Source organism: Cnephaeus nilssonii (assembly GCF_951640355.1).
Source record: "Cnephaeus nilssonii genome assembly, chromosome: 10".
Taxonomy (NCBI): domain Eukaryota; kingdom Metazoa; phylum Chordata; class Mammalia; order Chiroptera; family Vespertilionidae; genus Cnephaeus; species Cnephaeus nilssonii.
In genome coordinates, this window is record NC_137081.1 from 53,664,705 (window position 1) to 53,687,253 (window position 22,549).

At 35.2% G+C, this 22,549-nt stretch overlaps 1 protein-coding gene across 7 annotated transcripts in view; it reads right to left on the bottom strand.

Annotated features, from left to right (window-relative positions):
* Positions 1 to 22,549, bottom strand: part of SLC4A10 (solute carrier family 4 member 10) — a gene marked incomplete at both ends in the record, with an annotated part of 246,251 nt that overhangs the window by 164,386 nt on the left and 59,316 nt on the right. For 3 of the 7 annotated variants that reach the window (XM_079782952.1, XM_079782955.1, XM_079782951.1), the window contains one exon: positions 11,387 to 11,467. The exons of the other annotated variants lie outside the window; for them this stretch is intronic. In XM_079782952.1, coding sequence (XP_079639078.1) covers positions 11,387 to 11,467 — 81 coding nt within the window. Of the gene's footprint in view, positions 1 to 11,386; positions 11,468 to 22,549 lie in introns of those variants that run through there. 7 annotated transcript variants of the gene reach the window in all.

Here is a 22,549-nt window from a genome sequence, read left to right on the forward strand (position 1 = left end):
TAACAAGTAATATTCATTGTAAAGTTTACAATGTGACAGGCAAAGTACTAGAACTTTACATACATTTACTCATTAAAAATATTCAAAACAGATGAGTATTCTGAGACTTAAAGAGGATAAGATACTGAAAGGGCAGAGCAGGCCAGCACAAAATGTACTGTACCCTCCATCCTGTGTAACTATGTATATGACTCCTTTTTCTTAGAAAACCGCGAGAATGTAACAGTTGCATAAACCTGCCAATAGGAGTGTAGAGAAGTAGACTCAGTCCAAATTAAGCAATCTCTGTAACCCACGTCACTTCCCTAAGCCCACCCAAATGACCAACCCTTTATAAACTACCCCTCCCCCGGGGTTCTCTCTCTTGCCCCACTGCTGTGTCAGGAGGAGGCTGGGAGCCAAACCCGGGTTTGAATAAAGACTCTTTGCTTTTGCATCGGAGAAAAGGCTCCCTGGTGGTTGATTATTGGGGACCCTGAACTCTGGGCATAACAATACTTTCCCAGGAATCTTCAGCTACTAGGAAGCAGAGACTGAGTTTGAACCAAGGTCAATACTCTTAGCCAATATGCTACACTACAAAGGTATTATATTAAACATAAAATCTAAAATTCCTTAATTTAACTTTAAAACACTTCAGAGTCTGGTTCAAGTCTATTTATACACCTCAGCTAAGATGAAGTCCTAATGGTTACCTAAGTGACCTAGGCCATTTTTTTTAAACATTTCATACTCATTCCCCATTTTATTATTCAAGAAAAAAATGTACTTATTAAGTAATTACCATGTGCCAGGCATTGTATTAGTGTTGGCTATAAAGAAATAAAAAATACTGCATTCACCATTAAACCATTCATAGTCCAAACAGGAAAATCAATGACGACAATACAGTATTCATTGTGCTTCAATTAAGGTAAATAGTAGAACCCAGAAGAACAAAAGGGAAAAGAAAAAAAAACCTAATTCACTCTGTAGGGAAGAAAGAATGTTTCAAAATGAGGTGATGTTTAACTTATTTAATCTAAATAAACCTTGAGGCATAAGAAAGAAGTAGGCAAGCAAAAACAAGGAGAAATAAGGGGCCAAAAGCATTATAAGCAGAGAGGAGAGCATTTTTAAAGGCTTGAATGAGCCTGTCTCTTTCTAACTAGTAGAATTTAAACTAAGTTTAACTAAAGATGGCTGTTTAAATGTCACTTCCTCATTCCTCAAAAAAGTAAAAATATAACTACCATATGATTCAAAAATCCTGCTTCTGGGTATATATCCAAAAGAAATAAAGTCACTATCTCAAAGAGATATCTGCATGCCATGTCCATTGCCACATTATTCACAATATCCAAGATATAGAAACAACCAAAGTCTTTCAGTAGATAAATAGATAAAATTAACACAATGGAATATTATTCAGCCATGCCTAAGAAAGAAATACTGCCTTTTGCAAAATATAGATAGACATTGAAGGCTGTGGGAAGCCACCCATTGTCTTCACTATCAGAGAAGTGTAAACAAGGATCCCGGAATGCTGGTGACCCTTGAGCCCCTGGCAAGGGCCAGAGCTATGCACTAATTGTTTAGTCCAGACAATGGGGGCTCAAGCAATTTCCTGACTAAATAGTCTCAGGGTAAGTCTTTCTAATATTTACTGACCTTTAGGATAGTCTGTCTGTTACCACAATTACCTGCCTGACTAAGGGCTAGATGTGTATCCACAAGTGAATAAAAAGTTGGCAAGGCTTGAGCACCAGTGGAATTCCTTTCCCTTGCACTGAGCTTTCAGCCTGGCCCCCAATATTTCCAAATTATTATTTGTTGTATCTTTCATTTGCGTGCGGCACCTTCTGCAGATCCCAAACCCTGAACCATGCCGGGTGTGGGTCATTCACAGAAGGCATTATACTAAATAAAATAAGTCAAAAAAAGAAACAAATACTGTATGTTCTTAACTCTGAGAATTATTCTGAAGGTAATGGGGGAATTTAAGTAGTGAAATGTCAGTTTCTGGTTTCAATTTCAGAAACCATACTCTGGCAGCTGAGTGGGGAGTAGGTTGCTTTGGGAATAGGTGATAGGAAGAAGAAAAAAAAATACTAATTAAGAAATTAGTCCAGGAGAAAAATGAATGTGATCTCACACTGAGGTCAAGACAATGGGGAAAGAAGGTGTAAATTTTAGACTCCTTAGGAAAAACAATCTACAAATTTGATGAGTAATTGGATTTAAGGTTGGGATAAAGTGATTGAAAATGATTATGAGGTCATCATGCCAGGAAAGATAAAGAACTTTTGAAGAGAAAATAATAAGTTTCATTTGGTATATGCCAAGTTTGAGATATTTATAAGATAAATGAGTAGAGATGTCTATCATGATGCAATGTCTGAAACACTAAACAGAGGTTAAAATGTAGAATAGAGAAATAAATTCAGAATTCATCACCATGTAAAGCAGCAGTTCTCCATTTGGCTGCCCATCAGATTCACTTGGAAAGCTTTTTATAAATATAGAAGCCTAGGTTTTATTTTCATAGACTTTATTTAGTACTTCGAAGACAAGCTTTGAGCATCAATGTTTTTAAAAAGCTAAATGTGGCTAAAACCGGTTTGGCTCAGTGGATAGAGCGTCGGCCTGCAGACTGAAAGGTCCCAAGTTCAATTCCGGTCAAGGGCATGTACCTTGGTTGCGGGCACATCCCCAGTAGGGGGTGTGCAGGAGGCAGCTGATCGATGTTTCTCTCTCATCGATGTTTCTAACTCTCTATCCCTCTCTCTACCTCTCTGTAAAAAATCAATAAAATATATTTAAAAAAAATAAAATAAAAAATAAAAAGCTAAATGTGTGACTCTGATGCATAATTACAACTAAGGACCACTGGTGGGTAATTTGACTGATGACTATAGATTGGATTCATGGTTTTCAAACATTATGTTGCACCAGTTAGGGAATGTTGAGAAGAAATTATCAGAACAATTATGATAAGAATAACAACTCACAATTTATTAAGCACCTATGGCAGGAACTGTGCTAATGACTTTACATATATTATTTGTAGTGAAAGAGAAAGCAGAAAGGAGTATAGTGAAAGTCAAGTCACATCTCTTCAATAATATCTTCTATGGCAGTTTCAATTTATGTTGATGTTTCTCATATTAATTGGCATTTTGAATATACTAAATTACACATTACTATCTAATTCAAGTGTATATAACTCTAAGTAGTATAACACAATGGCTAATAGCAAGCACTCTAGAGCTAGACTTCTAGGATTGAATCCCATATCATCCTTTCTTTTGTTGGCAATTTTTATCTTAGGCAAGCTACTTAGTTTCTTTTTAGTATATTATATATATAATCAAAGTATAATGTGTACATATATACATATATATGAAAGTACTAAACATATATATATATATGTAATCCTACCTAATAAAATAGTAATATGCAAATTGACCATCACTCCAACACAAGATTGCTGCCCCCATGTGGTCAAAGATGGCTGCCCCCATGTAGACACAAGATGGCTGTCATAAGATGGCCAGCAGGGGAGGGCAGTTGCGAGGGACCAGGCCTGCAAGGGAGGGCAGTTAGGGGTGACCAGGCCTGCAAAGGAGCAGTTAGGCATCAATCAGTCTGGCAGGGGAGTGGTTAGGGGGTGATCAGGCTGGCAGGCAGAAGCGGTTACAGGCAATCAGGAAGGCAGGCAGGCGAGCAGTTAGGAGTCAGCAGTCCTCGATTGTGAGAGGGATGTTTGACTGCCCATTGAGGCCCAATCCCAGTTGGATCAGGCCTAAACGGGCAGTCGGACATCCCTGGAGGGGTCCCAGATTGGAGAGGGTGCAGGCTGGGCTGAGGGACACACCCCCCATGCACGAATTTCATGCACTGGGCCTCTAGTCTTTACTTATAAAATAATGTAAATTACTTGAAGGGATAGATTTGTTTTCTATCTTTTGTAGCTTTTTCATAATTCCAAAAATTAGTATATTAGTATCTCCATTTTACAGATGACAATACTGAGGAATGAGAGATTAGGTAACATTTTTAAAATAAAATTTGCCAGTAAAGTGGAAGATATGGAATCCAAATAAGTCCAGCTCTAAAACTCTAGCTCTTAACTACTGTGCTATATTGCCTCCCTCCAGACTATACAATAGACTCAAATTCTTATTAGATTTAATAAGATTTGAAAAAAACTCATAGGAATAAATGGTATACATTTATTTGCAGCACATTTTGCAATGGGCTGCATTGAAACTGGGCTCTGTTGCCTTTTAGAAAAATATGCTTGATAAAGAAATACCCAACTATCTTTTTAACTTATTCTGATCTATATTCCCATATTATCATTTTTTAAATGTTTAAATGGGGAAAGGATCACTTCACTAAAATGTTTTATCTGCTTTTTGAGGAAAAAAATGTTTAAATGTTTAAAAGTTTGAAAGCAACCCAAAGCCCTATAATTTCCAAGGTTTTTTCCAGAAATGGGTCTATGATTTTAAACAATAACTGAAAATTTATTAGCTCCCTAACATATATGTATAGCTCATTCCCAGGCAATGTGAAGTCACAAGGATTAATAAAAGCAACCTTACCTGGCCAGGTGGCTCAGTTGGTTGGAACATCATCCCGTGTCATATACACCAGGTTCAATTCTCAGTCAGGGCATATACCTAGGCTTCGGGTTTGATCCCTCATCAGGGCGTGTACGGGAGGCAACTGATTGATGTTTCTCAATCTCTCTCTCTCCTTTCCTCTCTCTCTAAAATCAATAAAACATATCCTTGGGTGAGAATTTTTAAAAGTAAATATAAATAAAATAAAAGCATCCTCACAAGAACTTCTAGAAAATGGGGTTTCTTAATAATGCAAACTTCTATGGGAAGATACAGAGTATTCTCAATTCTATGGGTCTGCTATTGCTCTAAATATAGAGCCAGAAGAGCAAGTGCATCTGATTTCATTTTTATTCACACAAGTTTTACTTCTGACATACTTTAAATGAGAGTCTTCAATTCCAATTTTTGTACAGTTCCTACATACAAATATCAACTTCCTGGGCCTGATAACAAAAGTCCCATCCCAGATGTCACAGCTAAACGAAATCTGCTCTTGGATGTTACCAGCTTTTTAACTAGCCTCAGGGAATACTGAAATGCTTCTGGTGTATGGAGTAGACTTAAAGGTCACATGAAAAGTATTAGCAATGATGGTTTACTTTATCACTTCTAAATGAACAAAGAGCAAAGCTAAAATATCTCTGTGGCTTCCATGATTATAAATAGCAATTACTAAATTCAATTTTCCCTAAGATAAAGTCCTTATTATTCAAATATTCACCATAGTGACATTCATATTCATTGTATTAAAATGATCCCTCTAGATTGTCCTTGGTCTAGGAAATGTCAAAAATAAAGCCAAAGCTAAATCAGATTACCTACCAATAAAACAGAGTTTACATCAGGGACAAGCAGGAGGTCTCTTAGGATCTGAAATCTAGGACTTGTGAGTGGTTGCGGATAGACTGAGAAATGCCCTCATGTGCAATTTTGATAGAGAATTTTATTAAAAACCTTCATTTTGCTTCTACCCCCTACCTTGTCTACTAACTACTAATAATCTACTCAGGAATTTAATTTTCATTTCCAAAGTCTCAGGAGGGTTAGAGCTCTGAAAAATCACTGTAAAATATAGGTATTGCTCTTTTGTTTTTAATTTTACTTCCTCCCAAGAATAAGTAGATCGGCACAGAAATGTTCTTACTTTAGAAATCATAATCTAACACTCAAGACTCTACACTGTCTGGTCCCAACAAACTCCCTGTGATAGTCTAAAGTACCCCACCAGGCTAGCCCAAAATGAACTATTTCATTCTACTCAAGTATATTATTTCTTTCTGCCTCCCTCCATTTGTCACTGCTGTTTCCTCTGCCCGAAATGACCTTTCTTCTATCTTGGCCAGTTTTCAAGGTCTACCTCAGATGCTACCTTTTCCACAATTACCTAACACCCCATCTAGCCTGCCTCTCCTCTCCTCTCCTCTCCCCACTCAGCTGGAAAAAGTCTACCCATTGTACTCTCACACAAAAATATCTGTGCTTCTTTCATCTCTCTTTTGAATCTCTGTGGCACTTCCCACTTCCCACATTGTGTTATAGTTACTTGTATTTAGAGTGTATGACTCATGAGCTGTGACCTCCTGATGGAAGTAAGCCATCAGTCTTTATATTCTTGCCTAACACTATCACCAGAACACTGTAGGGTTTTGTATGATTGCATTATGCTGAGGTTTGCCTGAAACCTGTGCAAAATGGTGCAAAGAGTTGTACATTGAGAAAATAGTTCAAGAAAAGACAACTAAAATGCAAAACTGTCACAAAATGGAACACATAAGCATTTAGATTTCATTTAAATACCAAATTATTCTCTTGTACTTAAAAGCATGACAATTTTTTAGCAAATAGATGTTTTTATATTAATCAAAATATTATACTTTTACAAATAGGAACCTGAAATGTTCTATTCATATACAATATTGCTTTTATAACGTAATTCATTTTGGTCTTTCATCTAGGATAAAAATATTAATTAAAAAAATAAAATTACAGGCCCTGGCTGGTTTTGCTCAGTGGATAGAGCATCGGCCTGCAGACCAAAGGGTCCCAGGTTCAATTCCAGTCAAGGGCACAAGCCCAGGGTTGTGGGCTTGATCCCCAGTAGGGGGCGTGCAGGAGGCAGCCGATCAATGATTCTCTCTCATCGTTGATGTTTCTATCACTCTCTCCCTCTCTCTCTTCCTCTCTGAAATCAATAAAAAATATTTTTTAAATAAAATAAAATAAAATTACAAAACAAGTGTATTTAACTTTCAGTAAAGTTTTTTGTCCTGTGTTTTTTTATTTAAAAATAAATCAGGTCATGAAATCTAAGCTATATAACTTGTCTCTATTATTTTCTATAAACCTTAATTTTATTTCTTAATTTTAATCTTCAACTATAAGTAAAAAAAGATGCAACATTGATATTAAATTTGCCCAAAGGCCCAATAATCTTCCTGTCATGAATGTAGTTGGTACAACATAGGAAAGCAAAAGATCTACACATAGAATACTATAGAAGCTTCAATCAGCCAAGTAAGCAGATGCAAAAAACTTTAAACACAAAATTTCTCAGCAAACCACAATTATTATAGTCAGTAAATGTTAGAATTTTATTAGCAGTAGCATGTTTTCCTTGGCTTGCCTTTTTTATAATCATCTTTATTCAGTATACCATATGTTTTTTTACTTAATTTCTTATTTGATAAGAAAATGAAAGAGGGAACAAAACTAAAACTGAACTGCATGACTACCATGACCAACACTTGCCAATACCTCATTCAATGTCTTTGAATGTATATAATGTTTGTCAATAATTCATGTTGCCAATGATGTGCTTGCTACTTTTTGTTTGTTTTGTTTTTCCTCATCCGAGTATATTTATCCATTGATTTTTTTTTTAAGAGAGAGTGGAAGAAACAGAGAGAAACATCGATGTGAGAAAGACATATTGATTGGTTGCCTCCTGCACACCCCCCGACCAGGGCCAGGGAACCAGCAACCAAGGTCCGTGCCCTTGACCGGAATCAAACCCAGGACCCTTCAGTCCACAGGCCAACATTCTATCCACTGAGCCAAATTGGCTAAGGCTGTGCTCTTGCTACTCTTAAAAGTGCTTTATAAACACTAGCAGTTAGCAGCTGTGCATCACTGCAGATTGCCCAGGACCAAACCAGAGGGAGTCGGACCTGCATTACCACCATTTGTCCACCATCCAGAACTGAAATGTCAGTGCTGACATGTACACATAAGGAACTGTTGGACATTGAAATTGGGTCTCAAGAGAACTGTTGGCCCAGAAAGAAACTCACTACACACTGATTGATTTGCCTGTCAGCATAACCATTATTGCTTGTCTCATTTTCGGTTCTTATAAGTGTATTTCTAATAGCACATGATCTCACTCATCTAGGGGAAATAATGAACAACATAGACTGATGAACAAGAACAGACCCAGAAACAAGGAGGCATGGATCAGACTGTCGAGCCTCGGGGGGAGGGGAGGGAAGGATGGGGGTAAAGGGGGAGATCAACCAAAGGACTTGTGTGCAGGCATATGAGCCCAACCGGCGGTTAAGGACAACAGGGGGGTGGGGGCATGTGTGGGGAGGGGTGTGGGATGGGAATGGGGGGACAAGGACAAATATGTGATACCTTAATCAATAAAGAAATTTTTAAAATAAAAATAAATAAATAAATAAATAAACATTTATTCACTTGATCTTCACAGTAAATCTTTGAGGTAGGTGCCTTTGCTATCCTTATATTACAAATGAGGAAACTGATACCTAGAAAGGTTAAGTAACCTGCCCAAGATCATACAGCTGCGAAGTGGTATAGCTAAGATTTGAACACAGTGAATGTGGCAGTCCAGATGTTTAACCATCATACTATACAAACCAGAAGAAATTGCATATCAATTTTCTATTGCTTTGATACAAGAAAAGAAGCACTTTGCGGGCATTATTGGGCAACATGGCCCAGTTTGGGGTTCTGAGGAAACAAGGAACAAGGATTTTGCATATACTCTACCAGTATACTGGTATGAAAGAGAAAGGAGTAGTGCCTGGATGTCCAACAGCCAGCGGGCTAAGGCCCACTTCCATTATAGCTCCTCCCAGTTCCCTTTCTCAGAGCTTGAGATGAATCCTATCTTCTCCACCCCTTTTATACAAAGGACTCCCAAATGACCTAGTTAGATCAAACACTCACATACTTGCTACTCTTTATTGCTAAAGTTCAAACCCTATGAAGTCAAAACCCCCTTCCATAATGCATAATTACCTATCTGGGATTAGACTGAATTGGTCACATCCCTGTTTTGAGCTGATTCTTGGAGTTCTTGCTTCTGCCTCATGCAAATGAGCTACTAGTAAATCCACCTTCACTCTCAAAATAACAACTATGGCTTATAAGACATACCAGGTTATTTTACTGATTCAGTTTATTAATATAGTGCCCTGGTGAAATAAATTATGTGTTTTAAAAGAATTCAATACACTTTTCAAAATTATAGAATGCTTGATTATATAGTTTGACCCAATCTTTTATTTCTCTAATACCAAGACATTTACATGAGGAAAAATAGTTATGAATAACTCATTCTAGGATTAGTCAGTTCATAAAACTGATTGTAGCATACCACCTTTGAAAAATCAATTCAAAATGTGAGCATAGCTCATGTACATTTTCTCATGATTTTCAAAGCAGGGAACAACTTTTTCTTTTCTGTATTCCTCACAACACCAAATACAGTTTTGTGCAAATGATCAGCTTGCACATAATGTTTACTGAATCAAACAGTTACTCAAATAGTTGATTATAGGCTGCTCACCTTTAAAAACCTTTATGATGTATAATGAAAGGCATGTATGAAAAGTATGGACAGAGATAACCAATGTAAAAAGAAGATGGCCAATTGCTAGTGGGCAGATTTACAATTCATTCCACCATTCAGAATGTCAAGATCATCTTGCTGGACAGGAAAAATGGTTGACAGAAATTTAAATGTTTGTGACATTCTAACCAATCTTTACTTTTTTAATGTAACATATTTTGACATAGCAATGGAGACAATTTCTCCTATTTGTAAAAGAAATAAAAATTCTAATACAGTAATTTTTTTACCTTATAAAACTTTTGAAATATCCTCATTTGAGTATCACTAAAGGAAAGTAACCCCCCAAAAAATCTTTATGGTTTGGTTCCTTTGAAAGGTCATAAATATAGTGAAAACAAGGAGAATGCTGTGAAACCAATACTTAGAGTAATCCCAAAGCAATGCCAAGAAACAGAATGTACTCATAGTGACTAATACATGCAAATACTGAAAATAAATTCTAACAGATTAAACAGGTTTTGTAGCAACTAAAAGGTATATTCACATCATTCCAAAACTAATCAAGCTTAAAAATATGGCAATCTTCCCTACTAATAAAAATATAAGCTGGCTAAGTAGCCTGAATAACATATAAATTATAGCCAATATCAGTAGGTATAATTTTTCAATGTGGTTTTAATTAAAAAGGAAAACTGAATTAAATCACTGCTTCAGACTTCCACTTCAGTCTTTTAATAATATATTCATTTTTAATACTATATCATTTCACTCTAATGAAGCATTAAAGCCTAATCATGCTACCAAATCACAAACACAAAACTATCTGTTGAGAAGTGTTGCAATATTTTATCTCTTTTTGCTCATTTAATATGGAATATATGATCAAGTATCCTCTAAAATTCAAGCAGAAATATGTATCACATAAAAATATGTATCATATTTCCTTCATAATCTGAATGTCAAACACAGGCACAGTATTAATTACCAAGCATGTAATTCTAAGAATATGCTACATCAAATCAAAGTTAAATGTATTATAACCTGGTAGGTAAAGATAGTTTAAAATAAGAGAGTTTCAGGATAAAATAGATATAAAACCAAATTTTTTGCTGTGATGATTCTCTACTCTTTGTAGTTAATATGTCAATGTAGTCAAGTCTTTTCATTTTGAAAATGAAAGTAAGCAAATGCAGAACATCTCTGGGTCAAAAACCTTAAACAAGCTTAAATGTCACAAGCTTTCTTTTAAAAAAATACATTTATAATCTGCTTTCATAAGCAATGCCTTAACAGATGAAAGATCCAAGAGCATAATTATTTCAATAGAGCTGAAAAATTATTAAAACCAATGCCTTTTAAGACAGGTCAGATACTGAAACATAAATTTCAGGAAATTAGCTTATAGCTCACATGCTAGTAAACAAATCTCTTCTCATCACACATATATTGCTGTGTGGTTGCACACCACAATGGTAGCAACATCTATTTCTATGCTTAATAAATTCCAGATAAAATAATTTTAATATACCACTGTATATAAGCAGCTGGCTATGAAGTATCCTTATCATTTTGAACAGTGTGTGCTATTTTTATCATTCCCAATAAAAGATGCAGTATTCGGGCTTAATCTGGAAAAATCTGTAAAGCCCCAAACCTTGTTTTTAATCTCTTGCAATATATATTTCCCTTAATCCCCATTTCCCCCAAAAAAGCTAAAATAAATACAAGCTGGCACACACACACACACACACACACACACACACACACACACACATTTCTAAAATTCAGATTGCTTAGCTGGTGTCTATTACTCTAAATATCACTCCTTCAAATATCATAAGGAAAAATCTAATAAGAAACAATTACATAGATTAATATATTCCAAATGACTAAGAGCTAGAAAAAGCAATAACTCTGTAATCTAATAGTCTTATCAAAATTCATGAGGTCATACCTGATGACTTAGAGATTGAAAAGACTCACAGGTTCCAGACTGCATGACCTTTCTATTCCCAGAAACCCCTAAAGATTGCATTTTCTGTCTTACAAAAGATAATCACAGCCATCTCTGTCTCAGCATCTTCAGGGCTAGTGAAGAAAGAATCAAACAGCAGGTCTGTCCATCTTTTTAAGCTATCATGAAAATATCAGATCTCATATATTGTTTATCGTCTCTCCTTTCAGTTACAAACACTCTGTATTAAGGGAGGATGACACAGTCGTGTTTGCTATTTGCTGAAGCTGTTAATGCTCTCTGAAAATAGTAAGCTTGCAGCTTAGAGCAATTCTGCATCATCAAACACAGAATGATCCACATCCTCCACTTTCCCACTTCTGCTACTATGAAGATGTCACTTGCCAAGAAGAGTTTTATTTTTTGTCAGTTCTTTAAAAATAAGCAATAGTCTATCTAATTAAGTGTCAATGTGTGTTGCAAATACCATGTTCAAATGGCAATTCTTAATTATTAGGCAGTTTTCTCCCCGCATGACTAAGCTTTAGTATAAAGTCAAAACGAGAAAAAATGTACTCTCTCTTCCAACATTACTCATCCAACCCATTAAAATTAGAAGTCCCTTAAACTGAAAAACTTTTATTCTGGCAACCTTTGATAATGGTGTATAACAGTCAATAGATAAATAAGTAAAAGTATTTCACTTTTCTCAGAAACTTCATTTTTATTTCATATTCTCCAGACTTTATGCTTCAAAGCAAAATGCCCTTTATATGTTTATTTAATATATTCTAGAAAAGACAATGTATTAGTATTAAATTCCAAAAGTGCATATTAAATCTAGGAATGAAACCTATGTAAGTTATTGACATTCTTATTGTGATTTCTCATTGTGTCTCATTTGTGTTCATCAATGTTCTTATAATGCTTTCATTTACCACAACAAAGTAAAATAAGGAAATTTTAAGACTGATAAAGAGTTCTGATAAGAGAGAACCAATATCCTTTAAAATAATATGTAAAAATACTTTCTCTTTACCATACGACAAAAGATTGTGTTTCAGAAATAAAACAAAAAAATAAACTAATATTATTAGAACACTGAATACATCATGTTACCCTTAAACAGCTTTCACATTATGGATAATCTGAATTAATGAACACTTTATTTGAATACCTATGAACACTATATACTTGTGAAATAAACTAAATGAAATTTAATGATAGCTAAAGTGCTATACAGAAAATGTTTTAGATCAATGTAGAATAGTAATAAGTCAGTATAATCTTCTTCTCCCATTCACAACATTGGATAAGCATAATATGTATTATCATGAAGACTAATCAAAATGAGTCTTAAAGTTGGGGTTTCTATAAGGGGCAGGGGATATGGAGGGAAAGCGGAGATGTTGGCCAAAAAGTGCAAAGTCCCAGTTATAAGATGAATAATTTCTGGGGATCTAATGTACAGCCTAGTGATTATAGTTGATAATATTATATTAAATATTTAGAAACTGAACTATGGTGCTAATAATTTAACAATATATAAGTATCAAAAATATGTGTATCAAATCAATGTGTTGTCAATCTTAAATTTATATAATATTATGTCAATTGTATCTCAATAAACCTCGGGGTAAAGTTATTATATCCTAAAAATATACAATTTTCATTTGTACAAAATAAAGAAATCCGGCTTCTTTAATCGCCTGATGCACACTATCCCCTTAGAGAAATTATTGCCTCTAACTGCACAGGTTCAGACAAAGGGTTCAGCATTTTACCTAAATGCATACAATGATACACTTAAATAAAAAACCATTTGCAGAAAAATATGTCCTATCTATGCAGTATTTATTCTCTTATTTGTAAAAACAAAAAAAAAGAGGTACTCATTCTTGAAGATCTGTCTTCTCAATAAGGCTCTCCCAAATTACACCATCTCCCTTTCTATATTCATGTACAAAATATTAAAAACCTTCAATGTGTCAGATACTGTATAGGTGCTGGAGAATCCATGACAACACAAAATATGCCATTACAAAAGCAGATAATTAAACAAATATGTTTTGTTGTGACAGAAGAATCAAGGGGCGATATGAGAGCAATAAGGGCATCTAACCCTAATCTAGAGATCAGAAAGGGTCTCCCTAAGAAAGTACCATTAAAACAGAGAAGATCCTGAGCAAGTCACATTCAAGAACGATAAACACAGCATGGTTACACCATAAAGTGTAAGTCGGACAGAGGACAGAGATGGGGCTGGGAAGGGAGGCCAAAGTGCAATCACACGAAGCCTCAGAAGCCATTTAAAGAGTTTGACGTTTATCCTAAGGGGAATGAGAGGTCGTCAACATAATCAGTTTTGCAGTTTTAGATTATCCTGGCCACAGTGGAGAGTCAATTGAGTAAAACAAAACTGGAGGCAGAGTGACAAGTTATAGAATTTTGAGCAGGGGATAGTGACAGTAGGAATGACAAGGAATGGATAGATTCCAGATATACTTTTTAGTTTAAAAGGATAGGATCTGGGGATTGAATGTGAGAAATTAGGGGGAGAAAATACTAACTAAGACTAATACTAACCTCCTATATTATTACAGATTTCATTTTGACAATCAATATACTTTCATCACGTGCTCCTCTTATTTATCCTTTTCATGTGTGTATGTTTAGGTTTTATAAAATGGTCAAAAAATTGTGAGAAGACATCTTATATGCCTTCTGTGCCCTCTCATAATGTGCATAACTTCAAACAAATTATAAATGAATAAATAAATTGGAAGTAAATAATTTGAACTTCTCTTTCATACATTTTTTTCATAACATGAACATAAACTTTGTTTACATCAGTCTCTGGACATTATTAATTAGTGCACGTAATCTAAATTTCTTCAGTGTTTTCTTGCCTACATACTTAATTGATCTTTGCAATAAAAAAACATGAAATCTATCCTATAAAGAAACTCTTAATTCCTCTACCATCCAGTTAATGAAATCAATTTAAACAGAAAATTATAATCCATTATTTGACCCACATAACAGTAATTTAGCATGGGCTAACCAATGAAAACTAATAGATATTTATTTTCATGCCCACACTATGCTATTCATAGCAGTGTTATTAAGGTGTTCTCATAATAGCAAAGCACAATACCTCTACATTTTCCCTAATAAATCTATCTAACAAAGGTTTGATAAAAGGGATGAAGAGCAGCCAACACATAGCAAAAGAACCTTTTGGTCTAAATGAGGAAGGACCAAAAGGGTGAAAAGCGTAAGTCAAAAGTCACATTATCCTTCTAATGATTGGCTGAGTTACCAGAACATCCAAAATGATAGAGGATCAGCATCTTGAGAACAGCAATAGTTTTTGTTTGTTTGCTTGTTTGTTTAATTTAAATTCTTTATTGTTGAAAGTATTACATATGCCTCCTTTTCCCCCCATTGACCTCTCCCAGCTCATTCCCATCCCCCAGCACATGCCCTCACCCCTCTACTGTCTGTGTCCATTTGTTACTCTTATATGCATGCCATCTCTTACCCTCCCCCTCCTCCCCTGCCTTTCCTCTGAGGTTTGGCAGTCTGTTCCATGCTTCTGTGTCTCTGGATCTATTTTTGTTCATCAGTGTATGTTGTTCATTATATTCCACAAATGAGTGAGATCATGTGATATTTATCTTTCTCTAACTGGCTTATTTCGCTTAGCATAATGTTCTCCAGGTCCATCCCTGCTGTTGCAAATGGTAAGAGTTCTTTCTTTTTTACAGCAGCATAGTATTCCATTGTGTAGATGTAACACAGTTTTTAACAGCAATAGTTTTACAGTAATTGCCACATATTTAGCTCTTGCTTTTTACCTCGGGGACTATGATCCAATGCCCTCATTTTACAGATGAGGTAACTGGAAGTAAAATTTCTCTAACGTAATAAATTAATGCTCCAAATACATGTTGCTAAAGTGTCCTCTAAAAGGAATCAAACTATCTAATCTGTACCTGTAAGTGAACAGTAGTGCCCCTCTCCCTTATCCTTCCTTCATAAATACTGGTTATGGCTGTCTACCATTTAAACAAATTAACAATTGAAAAGATATATCTCAATTTTATATGAATTTCTCATTTCTATTACTTTTGAGGCTATTTTTAATTCTTTTGAGACTTACTTGTTCACTGTATTCTTCCACAAGGATATTGACTATGTGCTCTGTAAGCTTCCTCTCTCAAATTCCAGTCAAAGAGATTTGAGTTTAAGATTGTTTATAAAAGTGGTTTATATACTAAAAATATTAATCTTGAATTATCACCTATGCTATAAATCTTTTTCCAAGTCCATCATTTGGTTTATAATGTTATTTACTTTATTTGTAATTATTCCCCTTTAACCTTGGGCACCCCAGATTCAATTTAATTTTCTCTCCTCTACCTTTCCTTTCTCCACCTTCCTGTTGAGGACTAACTCCTCTGCCCCCAGGACCTTGAATTTGATATTATAGTGTTTGATTGTCCATTCTTACCATCACACTATGACCTTTTTGAAGACAGGAACTATGCTTTTCTTCATTGCAAATCTTTATAGTATATAATCTCCAGTAGATGTTTTACAAATATTCACTAGATGAACAAAATAAAAAAATAGGCCTCTCCTCTGGTACAATTTCTGAGAGGGAAAATAGTGTTAATAATAACACTGTTACTTAAAAAAAATACAATATTTAGTGACTTCATAACATCCTCTCCAGGCTTAACTGCAACATCTTTGACCTTGAAGCATTTTGATGGATAGTGCCTCTCTTTGTAAAAATGCACTAAGTTCTATAAATTAGTTTTCCTAATCAAAGGTAAAATTAACATTAAGTAAAATATTATTTTCTCATTTTAACCTTCCTGATTATATCTTTAAAACTTAGTAACTGATAAACTTATTGATAAATTATGTGTAAATGTAATTGGATTTAAGTCAAATAACCTTGAATGATAATCAGGATAAAAAAAGAAAAGAGGAAATTAATTTCTGTGTAATAGTTAAATGCACAGCTACGTGAAAGTGCTTGAGCTCAAATACTAACTTAACCACTTCCTAGTCTTATAATTTTGGACAAATTATTTAATCTTTCTAAATCTCAATTTCTTTGTCTATAAAATGAGATTAGTAATGGTACATACCTCACAGAATGACTATGATGATTATATGAAATGATAGGTCATACACTTCACACAGGGTCTAGAACACTGTAATACTCAACAAATGGTAGCTACTATTGGTTTTTAACTGGCCTACCCAATGTTGCTTAGAAGAATCATTAACCATAATTGAATAAATAAATCCCTGCAGGTAATCACCCTGGATCTAGCAAAATTGGGTTGCCAAGGTGATAAGCAGCTCAACTGCAAGTCAACGCCTGCAATTACGTAGGCTGTCTGCCCTTATGCTTCTCTACGGGGTCTATATGTGAACCTGTTGCTTATCTTCTCTTCCTATAGCATCTTAACATGCAGAGCATGTGATTCCATAACTGGCCTCTTTTTGGACCTCAGAATCAGCAATTCTGGAAGATGACTGTCCATTTCTGACTACACTCTCCTCAGTCACTGAGTGATTATGCAACAAACCCATATCTGAAGTTAAGTCATCACAAGAACTTGGCCTGTATTTGTGAAAATCCACCATCCTTGACGCAAGAACAGAAACATCAGTATATTTTTAATCTCTTATGAGCCAAGTACTTTCATTTAATCCCTGCAACAAATTGTGAGAGGGAAATTATTTCTATATTTTACATTTGAGGAGACCAAGGCTCAGGTAGATCAAGTACAGTGTTTAAGGCCACACGGTGGCACAATTCTTTCCTTTTTCTTTTATAAGGACTGTATCTACAGGCAAACATCATCCTCTTCTTTCAAGTCCTGTTCAAGCCCTTCTCCAACCATCAGAAAAAATATGGCTCTGCTTTCTACCTACAAGTAGGAATGTGTCTTTCACTGTTCTCTTCAGGGCATTTTTCCAGAAAATTTCCTGAATGAGCAGAACTAGAAGTGAATACAGATAACTCAAACAGACTTCAGGAGGGAAAAAATGCAAAATCTTTTTTCTCATGCAGAAAAATAATTGTCACAATTACCAAAAGGTGGAAACAATTCAAATGTATGTATATTGGTAGGTGAAGGAATAAACAAACCATGATATATACTTACAATGGAATATTATTCAGCCTTATAAAGAACTGGAATTCTGATACATGCTTCAACATGGGTGAACCTTGAAAGCATTATGCTAAGTCAAATACGCCAAACACTAAAAGAAAAATACTATATGATTCCACTTATATAGCGAACCTATAGTAGTCAGAAGAAAGTATAATTGGATAGCCAGCAATTGGGGGACGGGAGAAGGGGAGCTAATGTTTAATGGGTACAGAATTTCAGAATGGGATGATAGAAAAGTTCTAAAGATGTACAGTTGTAATAGTTGCAAAACAATGTGAATGACACTTAATGCCACTAAATTGAACACTCAAAACAGCCAAAATGGTAATTTTACCTTATGTATATTTTACCACAAAGAAAAAAATTAATGTGATTTCTACCTCTGATTGTAATTCTAGAGTTGATTGTCTTTTCTGATCTTACTAGTCTTATTTTCCCTACACATTATTTAAAAATTTATAAAATTATAACACTTTAGAAAAATGTTTCAGCTATTTGTCAAGCATTACTCCTCTTTCAGGTTAATTACCATAATCCAGATTCACTAGGGCTATTACTCTTTAAAGTGCCTAAAATATAAAATTTGGTTAAATTAGATATTTTAAAACTTGAGAAATCTCTAAAAACATTTCAACCTACCAGCATAGGAATACAGAACAATGAATGATATTTGCAGCTTCGAGGAATGCAAATAATAACCTACAGGCTTTTCCCTACCTTAATGCTCTTTGGCTTTTCTGCTACAATGAATACTGTCCCCCACTATACTTTCCTTTGAAACTCTCCCTTGGCTGGTTCTCTGACAGCTCCCACTCTGTAAATCGACTGAATTCCTCCTAAGTACCTCACACTGTGCTTATGGTTAGGAATTTCATAGTAAACCAAATACAGTCCTTGCCTCAATGCTCTAATTGAACCATACAGATGAGCCCAGGCCAGAGTACAGTATCATGAACAAATGATTGTTTTTTAAGCCATTAATTCTGGGATGGTTTGTTATGTAGAAACAAAACAGAATTTCACTGATTCTATATTCTGAAAATTTCCATATATCATTATATTAAAAACTAAAAACTTAATTCATTTGTCTTCCCATTCAAGTTCCATCTAATCAACTTCCTTTTCTTTGTAGTCCTATCATTCTTACAAGTATAGAGCTCTGAAAACATCAGCTTTTCTCACTCACTTTATGTTACATTAGTACTAAAGAATATTAATGAATGTTAGAACAAAAATGGCTCATAGATAAGTAAATTTATAAAACATTGGATTAAATGAAACTATAAAACTGTCTTTACTACTAGATTTTTTTTAGAGACTTTGCTACTGAGCTTGTTAAATTCAAGAAAGGGATATAAAATTAATATTTTGAAAATATGTTTGACAAAGAATTATATTTTCCACAAACTATCTGGTAGGACTAGTTTTTTTATATAAAATACACTTTTAGGGAAAATGAACAAAATAAGGATAAAGTGATATGTTAAGATCAAGAAAAAGGAAACAGTCCAGTTGTTTCTGAAGGTCTTTCCTTTACTCTAAAGACAAAAGCAAAAGCATCTTTTTCTATATGTATAACATACTTTAATAAAAAGTAGAAAAATAGAAATATCGGCTCAAGGTATAGATGTGGATAGGTATGATAATGCTAAGAACCAATGGCATAAAATTGTAGTGGTTCATGTCAGCATAATTCCATGATTCCTATTTTTCCTTAATTAGGTTTGCACTCTGGGAACAGAAACAGAAAAATTGAAAAGAGGAAGAAAGAATCACAAAAGATGAGAAAGCTTAGTTTATTAGTAAAGAGCTATAAATCATAGCTCTTTTATCATAGCTATAAATGTCCTACAGACCAAACTAGCAGTCATATGTAGTGAGAAGGTATGTAATGGAGTAAAGTACCTCATGAATAAGAGTCCTGGTTAAAAAAAAAATGAGTTTGTTCAATGAGCATAGGAATACAAGGAGCAAAGTTACTAACTTTTTTATCTAAGAAAGCATTAAGCATGTTTTGGAACATAGAAATGTAGGATTAGAAAATACATTATGATATAATTTAATGTAACATATACTGGACTAAAATTCAAAAGATTTAGACTTAACTAGCTGTACTACAATAGATCTCAATATTTCTGACCTCAGATTCTCTTCTCCAATATGAATATGAACTGTATGGTCCTTCCTGTTTTTAGAATTCTGTAGGCCTCTGATTCTAGGTGGATTCACGCCACATAATGATTAAGTCTTAACCAGTACATGGCTGAAGTGCTGACAGTGAAGAATTATATGACTCATGAGCCTTAATGTTAGCAGCCAACTGCAGAGAAAGAAAGATTGTGAGTCCATTATGTTCTCTATGGATAGTGACAAATAGATTTTGATGGATAGTAAGTAATAATGAGAATTTTTAAGTAAGTGGCATAGATTTCACAAGATAAAGGACAGAGAAGGCTGAAACTTCATATTCTTTAAGCAGAAGTGGGTAAACCTATACCCTAGCTTCTTACTGAACTGAGGAAAAACTTTTTTAATAATGTCCTAATCTATTGCTAAATTATATCAATGTGTCCTTTAAAATATTACTTGTATCTATCTCTTCCTCTGTATCTGCACAGACATTACTATTGTCAAAATTCTCATTATCTCACCTAAGTTACCTTGAAAGCCTTCTATTTGGTCTCACTGGGTCTAATCTGTCCTCTAAAATCCACTCTGCAGATTGCTATTGAAATGCTAGGTGTACCAGTTAATAATGAGGATTTTTTTCAATAGATGGAGTTACACATATGTTGATATATATGCGATTTGATATGTATGCTATTTTGTTGTATTAACAACAAGCTTCAAAATTTCATATGTCAGGAGTGCTCCAGCCATGAAGACAGAAGAGAAACAGTCCAGAGATGGAAGACGCTGACGATGCCTTGCCATACTAGCAGTCAGCAGCTGTGCGTCGCTGCAGGTTGCCCAGGACCAAACCAGAGAGGATCGGACCTGCATTACCACCATTTGTCCACCATCCAGAACTGAAATATCATTGCTGACATGTACACATAGAAATTGGGACTCAAAAGAACTGTTGGCCCAGAAAGAAACTCACTATAGACTGATTCATTTGCCTCTCAGCATAACCATTATTGCTTGTCTCATTTTCTGTTCTTATAAGTGTATTTCTAGTATCACATGAGCTCACTCATCTAGGGGAAATTATGAACAACATAGACTGATGAATAAGAACAGCATCAATCAGACTGTCAGACCTCAGAGGGAAGGTAGGGGAGGGTGGGGATAAGGGAGAGAGATCAACCAAAGGACTTATGTGCTTGCATATGAGCCTAACCAGTGATCATGGACAACAGGGGGGTGAGGGCAAGCGTGGGGAGGGGTTTGGGATGGGAATGGGGGGGATGAGGACAAATATGTGATACCTTAATCAATAAAGTAATTTTAAAAAAAAGAACTAGCAAAAAAAAAACTTCATATGTCAAATTTTCTGAAGGTGTTAACATCATAGATATTTTTACGCTTAAAAATGTCGAATTTCGTGCCAAAAAAAGAGTATTTGCGGGAAGTTTTAATTGATTACTTAATTTGAAGAAAAGTGCTGCTGAAAGTTATCATATACTTCGGGAAGCTTATGGTGAACATGCTCCATCTCAAGATACTTGTGAATGCTGGTTTAAACACTTTAAAAGTGATGATTTCGATGTGAAAGACAAAGAACATCCAGGTCAACCGAAAAAGTTTGAAGACCAACAATTACAAGCATTATTGGATGAAGATGCATGTCAAACTCAAAACCAATTTGCAGAAAGATTAAACGTTGCTCAGCAAACAATTTCTGATCATTTACAAGCAATGGGAAAGATTTTAAAGAAAGGAAAATGGGTGCCACTGAATAAAAGACAACTGGAAAACCGAAAAGTCATCAGTAAAATGTTGCTTCAATGGCACAAAAGAAAGTCTTTTGGGCATCAAATTATGACTGGCGATGAAAAGTGCATTTATTTTGAGAATCCAATATGCACAAAATCATGGGTTGATCCAGGTCAACCATCAACATCGACTTCAAGGCCAAATCACTTGGGAAAGAAGACAATGCTCTGCATTTGGTGGGATCAGGAAGGTGTGGTGTATTATGAGCTTCTAAAACCAGGTGAAACCATTAATACTAATCGCTACCAACAACAAATAATCAATTTGAACCACGCTTTGATGGTAAAATGACCAGCAAACTAGTTTTGCTTCATGATGACGCACCATGAAACACTTCAAAACCAGTTAAAGACATGTTAAAAGATCTTGCCTGGGAAGTATTAACCCACCCGCTGTATTCACCAGACCTTGCTCCTTCAGATTACCACTTGTTTTGATCGATGGCACACGCACTTTCTGAGCAGCACTTCAAAACGTATGAAGAAGTAGAAAATTGGCTCTCTTAATGGTCGGTCTCAAAACAAGAAAAGTTCTATTGGGATGGTATCCATAAATTACCTGAAAGATGGGGGAAATGTGTAGCTAGCAATGGACATTACTTTGAATAAAGCACTTGTGATGTTTCTCTTGAAATTATCGTGTTTTCTTTGGATTACAAAATTCGAATTATTAACCGGTTAATAGTTAATCTGCACTATTAACCAGTTAGTGATTAATCCCCATTTTTAACTGACTAATAGTTAATCTGCATTATTAAATGGTTAATAATTAATCCGTATTTTTAACCAGTTAAGGATCCATCCACATTATTAACCGGTGAAAGTCAGCCCTCAACACAAGGGTTTGTCTCGCTCCCGGCCTCTCTTCCTTCCTGGGGAATGGTGACCCACCCGCACCCCCACTCCGGGCCCCAGGATGGGACGGGGAAGTGAGGGTGGGTGACAATGGACATGGCCCCTTTCCCAGTTCACCGTACAGGGTATGCAGGAGGCAGCTGACCAAGTTTCTCTCCCTTCCT